Raw genomic sequence first — 12,034 nt, 5'->3', positions numbered from 1 at the left:
CATTCTACTTTGATTGATATTTTTCTTTTGCTAACTACAAAAATCTATTTCATGTTAAAAATAATCCATTTTAATTTTAATTGAGTCCTTAAATTATTCATCAATAAATAATTCAATTATCATCAATATATCTTGGTAAGATTTCTCAAAGAACATTTGGTTTGATAGTGTTATGTTGAAAATGTAGTCGCCAGAATATGTATTTGGTAGCGTATGTCTCATATTTAAGAAAAAACCGATAAATAACTGAAAAAATAGAAAAATCGACAAAAATCGAATCGATAAAAACCCGACTTAATTGGTTTGGTTTGGTTCCAATATTTGAAAACCGACTTATTTAGTTTCATTTCTTTTTAGGAAAAAATCAATCCAAACCGAACCATGAATATCCCTAGGTGTATACTACAAGAAAAATTGGACTTCACTAAAAGAAATTGGATCGTGGGAAAATGCTCAAATTTGTCGATATGTTATCTAAAATTGCTCAATATACTTTAGACTTTTAACTGGTTCATCCACATCGTTACTGTTAGCAAATTGTATCTCCAGCTTAAAATGAGTGGACTCTATGTGTCCAAATGCTTTGAAAAGCAAAGTTGCTAAAGTTTGAGTAATACGAGGATAAATTTGACCTATTTTTCTTGAAATTTTAATGGCGAGCTTTATGTTAAAACTCAAACAAGGATTTTCTTTGTTGAGGAACAAGTGTAACAAGAGGATTAGTGCTTTCGAGTGGCGATCGAGGGCAATGTTGTTTTCCCCATCAAATAAGGTACCACAAGTGACTCGTGAAGAACTTTAATCTACAGTGCTTTAATTTCCAATTCACCTACATTAGCTGATCCAATCCAAGAAAAAAGGAAAAGGGAAGAAGGCTTGTGCTACAACTATGAGCTGCAGGCCTAGAAACTACGACTATGACATAAACAGATATCCCACTAAAAAATACTCATAGTTTACCCTTAAAACGGATAACAATTAAATTTATACGCGGTTTTAAGGATATGTGAATTGAGTCAACACAAATAATCAAGAATGTTAGATAAACGAGTTAAATATAGAATGAATAACCAAATCAATTGTGATGTTACGGCCGGACTCGGATTTGTGTTGAATAGTAATTTTGCCCTCAACCAGACCCTTGGTTCGAAGCCAAATGTATATGAAGAACAACAATAAAATAAGAACTTTTCAATAGCTAGAAAGCAGAGAAATAAGTTTGTATTGCCTTGGTATGCGTGTTACAATGTGTCATATTATAGTAGGGGAGTTTCATCCTTAGATACAATTCTAAAAAAGGTAAAAATCCTCCTTTCTCGTTGATTACTGATCCGTTACTGACATATGGCGAGATCTGCGCTGTGATATCCGGTTGGGTGAGGATATCACGGTCCTCTATTAGTCGTGTGCCGCCGTTTGCCATATTTTCCGAAGTCTCGAAATTCATTCTAGGTTCGGGGAGTGTTGTCTCATCAGGTCCGATGGTGAGCTCGATACAAAGAGTTCCCAGCTTCGATTTCGATATCATATATTCATACTCTTACCCCAATTTGATCTATTAGGAAATCGGGTGTGCGTTAACCCCATATACACGCATAAAAGAAATTCAACAAACTTTGATGGTTGACTTTTGATGTTAATTACTTGAAAAGCTCAATCCCAAAAGTGAAAAGAAGAAAATGAAAGCAACATCAAAGTGGGTTTTTATTTTTAGTTGAACAGGAATATGGATGTCAGAATAATTTGTCGTCTTGTATGCTGGCAATTGGCATCGTGCTCTTGTTCTTTATAATTGGATTTTAAGCTATATATAGTGAAAGAGAAAGTTCTTACTTTGTAATCTAGTTTAACTATGGAAACAGTATTTTGCGTAAATGCAAGGTAAAATCGCATATATAAGATTCCTGATCCAGCCCGCACATAACAGGAGTTTAGTGAAATACGCAAAGGCAGGATTACCGCCAAGGGGTTCCAAAAAAGGAAAAGATTGTAGCTAGTGGAATAGAACCAATGACCTTTCAAAGGTTTTGAACCCCCTTACTACTAAGATATGCTTTTGGGTTGTGTCAAGAGGATTCAAAACATAATATATAGAGGTAAAAAATAGATTTTGCCTTACATATACAGTGTAATTTTTCGACAAAAGAGGTTCGGGTGAACACATTTCCACCCCTAAATCCGCCCCTGGCTGTCAGTGATAGAAGACTTTTCATGAACTTGAAGCAGGCTCAATATATTAGAGTCATCAGAAAAAAGATGATTTATTTAATTAAGTTGATTATAGTCATCAGAGCCAGTTGTTAAATAAGTTCCCACCCATCCATCTCGGTCATCAATAGAAAATGTGGACTACACTGACAAACTTTAATTTTATTTGCTCAAATTTTTTAGTGCAGGCAACAGGCAAGGCAGCTTATAAGGAAACTCATTCGAAGACTAGATAAAAAGTATTTAATGTAGGATAGAGGCCGGAGTAATCCTTTCTTTATTTTAAGTAATAATTCTATGAAGATAACCACATCATTGATTAAAAAACAAAAAAAAAGTCCAAGGTTTGTAGCACAAGCACAAACTCAGACTAGAGAGAATTAAAATCTGAAGTATGTAATGTGGATTAGGCCAGTTGTTGGACCAGTTCTTATGATCACGTTACGAAGAGCAAAAAATTGCCTCCCGGATGACTCCTACACATAAAAGTACCACGAATTAACATAAATTATTAGATTACACATCCGAAATTTTACGAAACGTGAGTAAAATGCGAAGCAATATGCGTATAAATATACATACTTTAAGCTGAATATCAATAATACCAGTAACAATTTTTATTACTTGTAACACAATGATAACACTAGTAGTTTATTATACTAATCAATGGTTGAATCTTGTTAACAAAATCTTCATCTACTTGGAATGCCTTGGTATGAAAAACTTCACTTGCTCTGGTAGGATTTGCTCTACATTTTCAAGGCTTATCAAACCTGGATTCTGGCTGCTCAATGCAAGAAGTGCAACAGCATTTCCATATCCCACATTTCTCTGAAAGTGAACAAGTCCCACTGGAAAAACAAACACATCCCCCATATGTATTACTCTTGAGATTAATCGATTCTCGGGGTTGGAGGTGACAAATCCAACATGTAATGAACCTTCAACGACTACCAGAATTTCAGTGGCTCTAGGATGAATGTGTGGAGGGTTAACTCCACCAGGTATATAGTCGATTCGAGCCATTGAGATGCCAAGAGTATTCAGTCCAGGAATTTGAGCTACGTTGACAGAAGTAACCCTAGTACCAGATTGAGTGGTTTTGTTACCAGGTAGATTCAAACCACCGTAATAGAAATCATTGGCTTCTACTAGCACAGGATTCTTGCATGTCAGACCATTTAACCTAACTGATAATTATGCAGGGAGAGAAATAATCAGAGACGAATCTAGGACGAGTTTTGTTTGTTCAAAAAACACATTATTTTTGGCTCGAAATTATGTGTTTATATACAAAAACAAAAACAAAAAAGTTTAACATGTATACATATAATTATTTCAGATCACTCCCTATTGACTTTAGAATATATATTCACCACAATACCTTTATAAGTTACACTAGAGTAAAAGCATGCATCTTTTTAAAAAGTTTCTTTTGTGCGCTGATAATGTAATTTATTTACCGGTTAATATACACTGTCAATATATATAAGTAAATTAAATCCCTTCGTAAACCTTCAAATGTAGAGCTACATGTGTTGAAACTTCAGTTCGTACCTGCGCTAGTAGTATCAGCGACACAAAAGTCTTGCAAAGGATTAATCTCTAATGCCAAGCCAGAACAGAATAAGGTGAGAATCAAGCTCAGAATGATGATGCGTTTAGCCATTTTTTAAAAAATGTTGCAAAAAATACAAGTTTACAAGAATAATAAGAGGAAGGAATTTAGAAACAAAGAAAGGTTTTGAATGATGAGATGTGGTTTATTCAGAGGTTAATCTTTAAATAGAAGAGTTATAAGATCATTCTTCTTGAATTTGCTTGATTAGTTAGATAAAAGCTTTTCTGGTAATTTATGAAGCTCCCTTTTAGTACACATTATTTCTTGATTAGTTTAGGTGACAAGCCCCCTTTGGCTGCACCAGTGGCCAACTAAGTAACAACTAATTATAGATTATAAGAAAGAGTAAGAACAATGCTGAAAAATAAATAGAATCAAAGCAAAGGCTTGATCTTACAATAGTACAATTGCTAGGAAAAAACTAAAATTACAATCCACACTCAATCAAACAAACAATTGAACAAACAGAATGAACACAAATGACAAATAACAAATCTGAAGCTTCCATATTCATGCTGCTCTAGAACTTTGATTGGATCTGAGCAACAACGGCGTTATCAACTTGAAAAGCCTTAGCAAGAACATCAGTTGCTATAGCTGGATTCGATCCGAAGACTGCATTAGCAATGGTTATAACACCAGGATTCTGACTACTCAATGCTGCAATTGCAACAGCATTTCCCTTTCCAACATTGCGTTGGTAGTGAACAAGTCCAATAGGAAATACAAACACATCGCCTTTTTTAAGTACCTTAGTAATAAGGCGATTTTCGGGGCTTGAGGTTACAAAACCAACTTGAAGAGAACCTTCAAGGACAGTGAGTATCTCAGTAGCTCTAGGGTGAGTGTGAGGAGGGTTGATTCCCCATGGTGCATAGTCGACGCGAACCAATGAAATACCAAGAGTGTTCAGTCCTGGTACTTGCGCTACATTGACAGGAGTGACTTTAGAGCCAGCAGGATTTGTTGTGTTGCCAGCCAAATGCAGCCCACTGAAGTAAAAATCATTAGCTTCTACAAGTGAAGAATTCTTGCAAACCATGCCATTTACCTTCACTGCAATTATGAAAGTACGATCAGCAAAAAGTTTTTGTTTTTTGTAATGACGAAGTAAAGAATTTCCATACTATAACTTTATCAAGTTAAACCTACAAGTCATAACTTAAGTCACTAAAATAATAGTTGTCAAGTGGGTTCAAACAGAGGCGGATCCAGGATTTGAGCTTTATGCGTTCCTACCGTAATTTCAAATTAATATGCAATAATAATTGGGTTCACAATCAGATATTTACCAATATTTGGTGAATTTCTTAATATAAATACAGGGTCTACGCAAGAGTTACTGGGTTCCCGAGAAGGTCCGCCCCTGGGTTCAAATAAAATAATTTATACAAAGCTTTAATAGTAATTTATACATGTACACAATATTATTTTTTGATGAAGCGGGTTCAGTTGAACCAGCTTGCCACCACGTGCGTCCGCCACTGCCTACAACAACAGGTAACTTTCTACATCAAGTCTGATATATTAACTGAAAAATAGAGTAATACACATGCTATATGTATGGTGAAATCATATTGATAGTGTTAAGAAAAATTTATATATTGTAAGTATATATAACTTAACCTCTTATAAAAACAGGATTCCTGCTCGTCATTCATTAATGTATACTACTAAACATATAGTAGTATATATATTACAAATCTTGAATACCTGAGCTAGCAGAATCTGCGACGCAGAAATCTTGCAATGGACTCGGCTCGAAACCAGTGATAAGGCAGCAGAAACTCAGAGTTAACAAGCTGAGAAAAGAGAATAATTTGGCCATTTCAAACTCAAAAACTTAAGAATAAAACGAAATAGCTTGAAATAGGAGTAGAATTTTTTTATAATTAAGTGTATTTGATGGGATGAATCAACTGTGCTTCTGGTGTCACCTTTTATATAAGGACTTGATGCATATGAATAATCCATTATTTGGCGAGTAGGCCGTAGCCTTAATCATTTTTGAATAACTAATTAAATGCCGTCCTAGCACATTAATTCTTTTTTTTTCTTTTCTATAATCTGGTTTTTGAAGTTTTGTAATGATATTAATATTCGCAAAAAAAGTGGACAGGGAGAAGATGGTATATAGTTTGATAAATGGATACAGATCATGGTTGTTAGATATTTTACCTTTATAAATATTATTGCCGACTGGAATGGTCAGAGGTTTTAGGATTGCTGGTAAAGAATTTGACTGTGAGTTTTATGCTCAAAACATAGGGATATAAATAAATCTATGATTTTAATTTTTCATTTTTACCATGCGATTGGAATATCTTCTGATGTTTTAATCTAACATTAATGGCTAGGAAAAATGAGAGAAAAAACCAAAATCGCCCCTTAATTTTAGAGCATCACTAAAATTGATCCCTACTTCCCTATAAAATAAGTATCTAAGGTGAAGCATAATAGTCCTTTTAAGGGAATGTTTGGTCCATGGATAAAAATAATAATTTCGGAATAAAGTTTGGGATTAACTTTTGTTGGGGTTTTTATGTATTTAATTAATATATTAAATACTTAAAAGAGGGTGAATGGGAAATGGAGGGAAATGAAATTTTTGAGTGAAATTTTAAGTTCCCTCTTGGTAAATGGATATTGTCCCATATTGGAAGAGGAAGAGGTTTTTTATGGGTATATAAGCAATTGTTCTTCTTCTAGATCTTAAAGAGTTGAGAAGAAGGCAAGTCTCGCGCCGTCGTCGCTCTGCTCGGCTTCGGCTTGATTTGGATTGGGATTTGGTCAAATGATTGATTGATTAACTTTTTGGACCAAATTTATTTGTTAATAGTAAAATATTAACAGAAATTTTATTAAATATTTGTTTTAATAACAGAATATTATTAAATATTAATATTAAATCCAACTATTATGTAATGGCATTTAGGGTGTGGCCGTTTGTAAAACATTTATGTAATAGCATTTATGTTGTGGCCGTTTTGCAGAAACAACCATTCTGAAGAGTTGCACCTGTCCAGATTTCAGCCCAACTTTGGCTATAAATACAACATTATTCTGCTCAGAATTTCACTACGATTTTCTGAATTTCTCCTCCTTCTTCTGCATACTTTTAGCATCAAACAAAGCAATAGTAAGTGTAATTTGCTACCGAACTTTGTGTTCACTGAAACACTGGGGTTTGAAGTACCACTACATCAGTGTGTAATTCATTCTATCCTGGGAGGAAATAATCCATAACCTTGGGTACTAGGAGGGGATTAAATTCCTTAAGGAAACACTGTGAATTCAATGGGCTCGAATTGGGTTTTTGTTATTTCGTTGTTCACCTCTGTTTATGTTCATTTATATTTCCAGAATTATTTTACAAATACAGTTTACTAACAAGCTTAAGGAATTTAACTATTTTCTGTATTTGTACTCGCTGTTTCTGGAGAGTAAAACCTTTGTGGTTTTGTACTCTATTGGAGATTAAAATCTATGTGATTTTAACTTTTGTCATTCTTTTACAGAATGACTAACGATAACGGAAACCAAGCTGTTCCGATGGTGACTGCCAATGCCTCAACGAGCTGAACAACACCGGCAGCATTGGCACCGGCGGAGAAACCCGAAAAAATTTTCGGGATTAATTTAAGGCTCTGGCAGCAAAAGATGTTCTTCTATTTGACTACTCTAAGTATCCAGAAGTTCATCAAGGAAGATGTTCTTGTACTGTCCGATGAAACTCCAGAAACTGAACGCTTTCTCATGATTGAGACGTAGAAGCATTCAGATTTTTTGTGCAAGAATTATATTCTAAGCGGACTGGAGGATGCTTTGTATAACATCTACAGTGGCGTGGAAACGTCAAAAGAACTGTAGATTACGCTTCAAAAGAAATACAAACCGAAGATGCCAGGTTGAAAAAGTTTGTTGCTGCAAAGTTTTTGGACTACAAAATGGTAGATAGCAAGTCTATTATTACCCAAGTCCAGGAATTGCAAGTGATTATTCACGATCTCCTTGCTGAAGGTATAAATCAAATTAATATTGATGTTGAAAGTAGTAATCTTAGTATTTTTACTAACAGAAATTTCATTGAAGGTCTTGTCATCAATGAAGCATTCCAAGTAGCAGCGATGATTGAGAAGTTGCCTCCTTTGTGGAAGGACTTCAAAAACTACTTGAAACACAAACACAAGGAGATTTCCCTTGAAGATCTCATTGTTCGGTTGAGAATCGAAGAGGACAACAAAGCTGCTGAAAAGAGAGGCCATGGAAACTCAACAATAATGAGAGCAAATATTGTTGAAGAGAACAAAAAGAGGAAGAAGGCTTCTGCACCGAAATACAACCCAAGCAAGAAGCGGTTCAGTGGAAACTGCTATAACTGTGGAAAAACCGGACACAAATCTACGGAGTGTCGTGCTCCGAAAAAAGACAAGAAGAAGGGTCAAGCAAACATGGTTGAAAAGCATGATGATGTTGATGACTTATGTGCCATGCTTTCCGAATGCAACTTGGTGGGCAGTCCTAAAGAGTGATGGATTGATTCTGGAGCCACTCGCCATGTTTATACTGTTAAAGAAGCTTTTGCTACTTATGCTCCTATTGGACCCGATGAGACAATTTCTATGGGGAATGCTGCAAAGGCCAAGATTGAAGGATGTGGGAAGATATTTCTCAAAATGACTTCCGGCAAAGTGGTGACTTTGAACAACGTCCTTCATGTTCCCGAGATTAGGAAGAATTTAGTCTCTGGACTTCTTGTTAAGAATGGTTTAAATGTGTTTTTGTTTCCGATAAGTTTGTAATAAGTAAGAATGAAATGTTTGTAGGAAAAGGTTACCTCACCGAAGACCTTTTCAAGCTGAATGTAATGGTTGTTGAAAATAATAATAAAATTTCAGCTTCGTCTTACTTACTTGAGTCAAATGAATTATGGCATATACGTTTGGTCATGTTAATTATAAAACCTTGCGGAAAATGATTAATTTGGAAGTATTGCCTAAGTTTGAATGTGACAAATCAAAATATCAAGTATGTGTGGAATCTAAGTATGTTAAGCATCCTTATAAGTCAGTTGAAAGGAATTCAAATCCTTTAGACTTAATTCACACAGATATTTGTGACATGAAGTCAATACCATCTCGCGGTGGAAAGAAGTATTTCATAACTTTTATTGACGATAATACTCGATATTGCTATGTTTACTTACTTAATAGTAAAGATGAAGCAATAGACGCATTCAAGCAATACAAAAATGAAGTTGAAATGCAACTTAACAAGAAAATCAAAATGATAAGAAGTGATAGGGGTGGTGAATATGAATCTCCTTTTGAACAAATATGTTTAGAATATGGAATTATTCATCAAACAACGGCCCCTTACATTCCCCAATATAATGGGATTGCAGAAAGAAAGAATCGTTCATTAAAGGAGATGATGAACACATTATTGATAAGTTCTGGTTTGCCACAGAACTTGTGCGGTGGAAGTCGTTCTTACGGCTAGCCGAATACTAAATCGAGTACCCCATAGTAAAATATAATCCGTTCCATGTGAAAAATGGAAAGGAAGGAAGCACAACATGAATTATTTTAAAGTGTGGGAGTGTTTGGCAAAAGTGCAAGTTCCTAAACCTAAAAGGGTAAAAATAGGACCGAAAACCGTTGATTTTGTTTTCATAGGATATGCGACTAATAGTAAAGCATATCGGTTTCTGGTTCATAAATCAGAAAATCTCAAAATTTATAATAATACGGTTATAGAATCAGATAATGCTGAGTTCTTTGAAAATATATATCCGTATAAAAAGGAATGTGAGTCGATTGGTGAAGGATCTAAACGACTTCGGGAAGAAACAAAAGAAAGTACACTTAACCAGGAGGATCCAAGACGTAGTAAACGTCAAAGAACGTCTACTTCATTTGGACCAGATTTTGTGACTTTCTTATTGGAAAATGAGCCTCAAACATTTAAAGAAGATATGTCTTCTTCGGAATCATTGTTATGGAAAGAGGCAGTCAATAGTGAAATAGAATCCATATTGAACAATCATACATGGGAATTGGTTGATCTTCCTCCTAGAAATAAACCGTTGGGTTCTAAATAGATCTTTAAGAGGAAAATGAAAGATGATGGCACTATTGACAAATATAAGGCAAGACTTGGGTTCAAAGGGTATAAACAATGAGAAGGTCTTGACTATTTTGATACATACTCTCCAGTTACAAGAATTACGTCCATACGAACGTTAGTAGCGTTAGCTACAGTTTATGGTCTTGAAATTCATCAAATGGATGTAAAGACGGCCTTCTTAAATGGAGAGTTGGAGGAAGAAATCTATATGGAACAACCTAAAGGGTTTGTGGTTCCAGGTAAAGAAAAGAAGGCATGTAGACTTGTTAAGTCCCTTTACGGATTAAAACAAGCACCCAAACAATGGCATGCGAAATTTGACCAAACAATATTGTCAAATGGATTTAAGATAAATGAATGGGATAAATGTGTGTACATTAAAAATGTTCCAAATCACATAGTCATTGTTTGCTTATATGTAGATGATATGCTCATAATGAGTAATGACATTGCCAACATAAATGCTACTAAGCGTATGCTAACTAGCAAGTTTGATATGAAAGACTTGGGAGTTGCTGATTTAATTCTGGGAATTAAGATCCATAAGACTTCTCAAGGTCTGACATTGTCACAATCTCATTATATTAAGACAGTACTTGAAAAATTCAAGCACTTGGGCTTTAAAGTTGCAAAGACTCCAATTGACGTGAATCTTGCATTAGCAAAGAACAAAGGCCAAAGCATATCACAATTGGATTATGCTCATGTGTTGGTTGCTTAATGTACATCATGAATTGTACACAACCAGATATAGCTTGTGCTATAAGTAAATTGAATCGATATACGAGCAATCCAGGCCAATCTCATTGGATGGCAATGAAATGAGTTTTGGGATATTTAGAACATACGCAGGGCAAATTGGATCACCGGTTCAACTGATTCTAAGTCTACAAGTGGATATGTATTTACTATTGGTGGAGGAGCGGTATCTTAGAAGTCATCCAAACAAACTTGTATTGCCTGCTCTACAATGGAGGCTGAGTTCATAGCCTTGGATAAAGCCGGTGAAGAAGCTGAATGGCTCCGGAATTTCTTGAAAGATATTCCATTTTGGCCCAAACCGTTGGCACCAATATGCATACATTGTGATAGTCAAGTGGCAATTGGAAGGGCTGGGAGCATTATGTATAACGGTAAATCTCGTCATATACGATGAAGACATAAAACTGTTAGACAATTACTCTCTAGAGGAATTATCACGATTGACTATGTAAAGTCAAGTGATAATGTGTCGGATCCACTTACAAAAGGCCTAACTAGAGAGGTAGTTGAGAAGTCATCAAGGGAAATGGGACTGTGGCCGAGAACAAGTCATAGTGGCGGTAACTCTACCTAGAAGACTGGAGATCCCAAGATCTAGGTTCAAGGAGATCAAACAAAGTCATCAATGACGGTTCAACATTGTCAACTAAACTTTTGGTCCATTCTCGTGATGAGACAATGTTAAGTACCAAGGATAAAGCATTAAGGCTTTTTAATGATTTCTAATTTTGATACGGGATATATCAAATAGTGTATCTACGAGGTGACACGTTTAGGAATCACCTATGTAAGTATGAAGTGTTAGCCGCTTCAAGGAGAACTTTGTAAGGCCAGTTCTCTACGCACTTATGAAACCAGGCGGTGTTCATGGCTGAAACAAACACAACAATGAGAACCAAAGACGGTTAAGGGTTGATTGTATGACTTGTGGTTGTCTAGGTATACACCAAAGTTCGACGGTTCAAAGATATCAAATCTACCGATTGATCGAGTATATCCGATATAAGTTCACTACGGAAAGTTCAAAGGGAAACCTACTTATCCAAATGCAATTAATCCTTACTTGTGAATCACACAGTTTTTCATGCATACTTCCGTGATATAGCCATTCTCCATTCATGTGGGGGATTATTGGATTATTTATTTAATTAATTAATATATTAAATACTTAAAAGAGGGTGAATGAGAAATGGAGGAAAATAAAATTTTTGAGTGAAATTTTAAGTTTTCCCCTTGGTAAATGGATATTGTCCTATATTGGAAGAGGAAGAGGGTTTTTATGGGTATATAAGCAATTGCTCTTCTTCTAGCTCT

At 35.3% G+C, this 12,034-nt stretch overlaps 2 protein-coding genes across 2 annotated transcripts; both read right to left on the bottom strand.

Annotated features, from left to right (window-relative positions):
* Positions 1 to 2,479: 2,479 nt before the first annotated feature.
* On the bottom strand, positions 2,480 to 3,938 carry LOC104213760 (putative germin-like protein 2-3). Its single transcript, XM_009763304.1, has 3 exons — positions 3,766 to 3,938; positions 2,982 to 3,398; positions 2,480 to 2,684 (listed from the first exon to the last, which is right to left on the bottom strand). The coding sequence occupies exons 1-3, from the start codon at positions 3,875 to 3,877 to the stop codon at positions 2,650 to 2,652; spliced, it is 564 nt and encodes a 187-aa protein (XP_009761606.1). The 5' UTR covers positions 3,878 to 3,938; the 3' UTR covers positions 2,480 to 2,649.
* A 411-nt stretch (positions 3,939 to 4,349) lies between these two features.
* On the bottom strand, positions 4,350 to 5,657 carry LOC104213759 (putative germin-like protein 2-3). The gene is made up of 2 exons (XM_009763303.2): positions 5,543 to 5,657; positions 4,350 to 4,885 (listed from the first exon to the last, which is right to left on the bottom strand). The coding sequence occupies exons 1-2, from the start codon at positions 5,655 to 5,657 to the stop codon at positions 4,350 to 4,352; spliced, it is 651 nt and encodes a 216-aa protein (XP_009761605.2).
* Between the last annotated feature and the right edge of the window lie 6,377 nt (positions 5,658 to 12,034).

Source organism: Nicotiana sylvestris, chromosome 12, assembly GCF_000393655.2.
Source record: "Nicotiana sylvestris chromosome 12, ASM39365v2, whole genome shotgun sequence".
Classification (NCBI taxonomy): Eukaryota; Viridiplantae; Streptophyta; class Magnoliopsida; order Solanales; family Solanaceae; genus Nicotiana; species Nicotiana sylvestris.
Note: the sequence above shows the minus strand (reverse complement) of the source record. Positions and strands in the feature narration are given on the sequence as shown.

What these genes read in the sequence shown, in the direction of transcription:
- LOC104213760 (XM_009763304.1), bottom strand. Translation starts at nt 3,877, where the DNA reads ATGGCTAAACGCATCATCATTCTGAGCTTGATTCTCACCTTATTCTGT. An exon ending in CGCTGATACTACTAGCGCAG is followed by an intron (nt 3,399 to 3,765) that starts GTACGAACTGAA and finishes CATAATTATCAG; the next exon opens with TTAGGTTAAATGGTCTGACA. An exon ending in ATTGAGCAGCCAGAATCCAG is followed by an intron (nt 2,685 to 2,981) that starts GTTTGATAAGCC and finishes TTTTATGTGTAG; the next exon opens with GAGTCATCCGGGAGGCAATT.
- LOC104213759 (XM_009763303.2), bottom strand. Translation starts at nt 5,657, where the DNA reads ATGGCCAAATTATTCTCTTTTCTCAGCTTGTTAACTCTGAGTTTCTGC. An exon ending in CGCAGATTCTGCTAGCTCAG is followed by an intron (nt 4,886 to 5,542) that starts GTATTCAAGATT and finishes TCATAATTGCAG; the next exon opens with TGAAGGTAAATGGCATGGTT.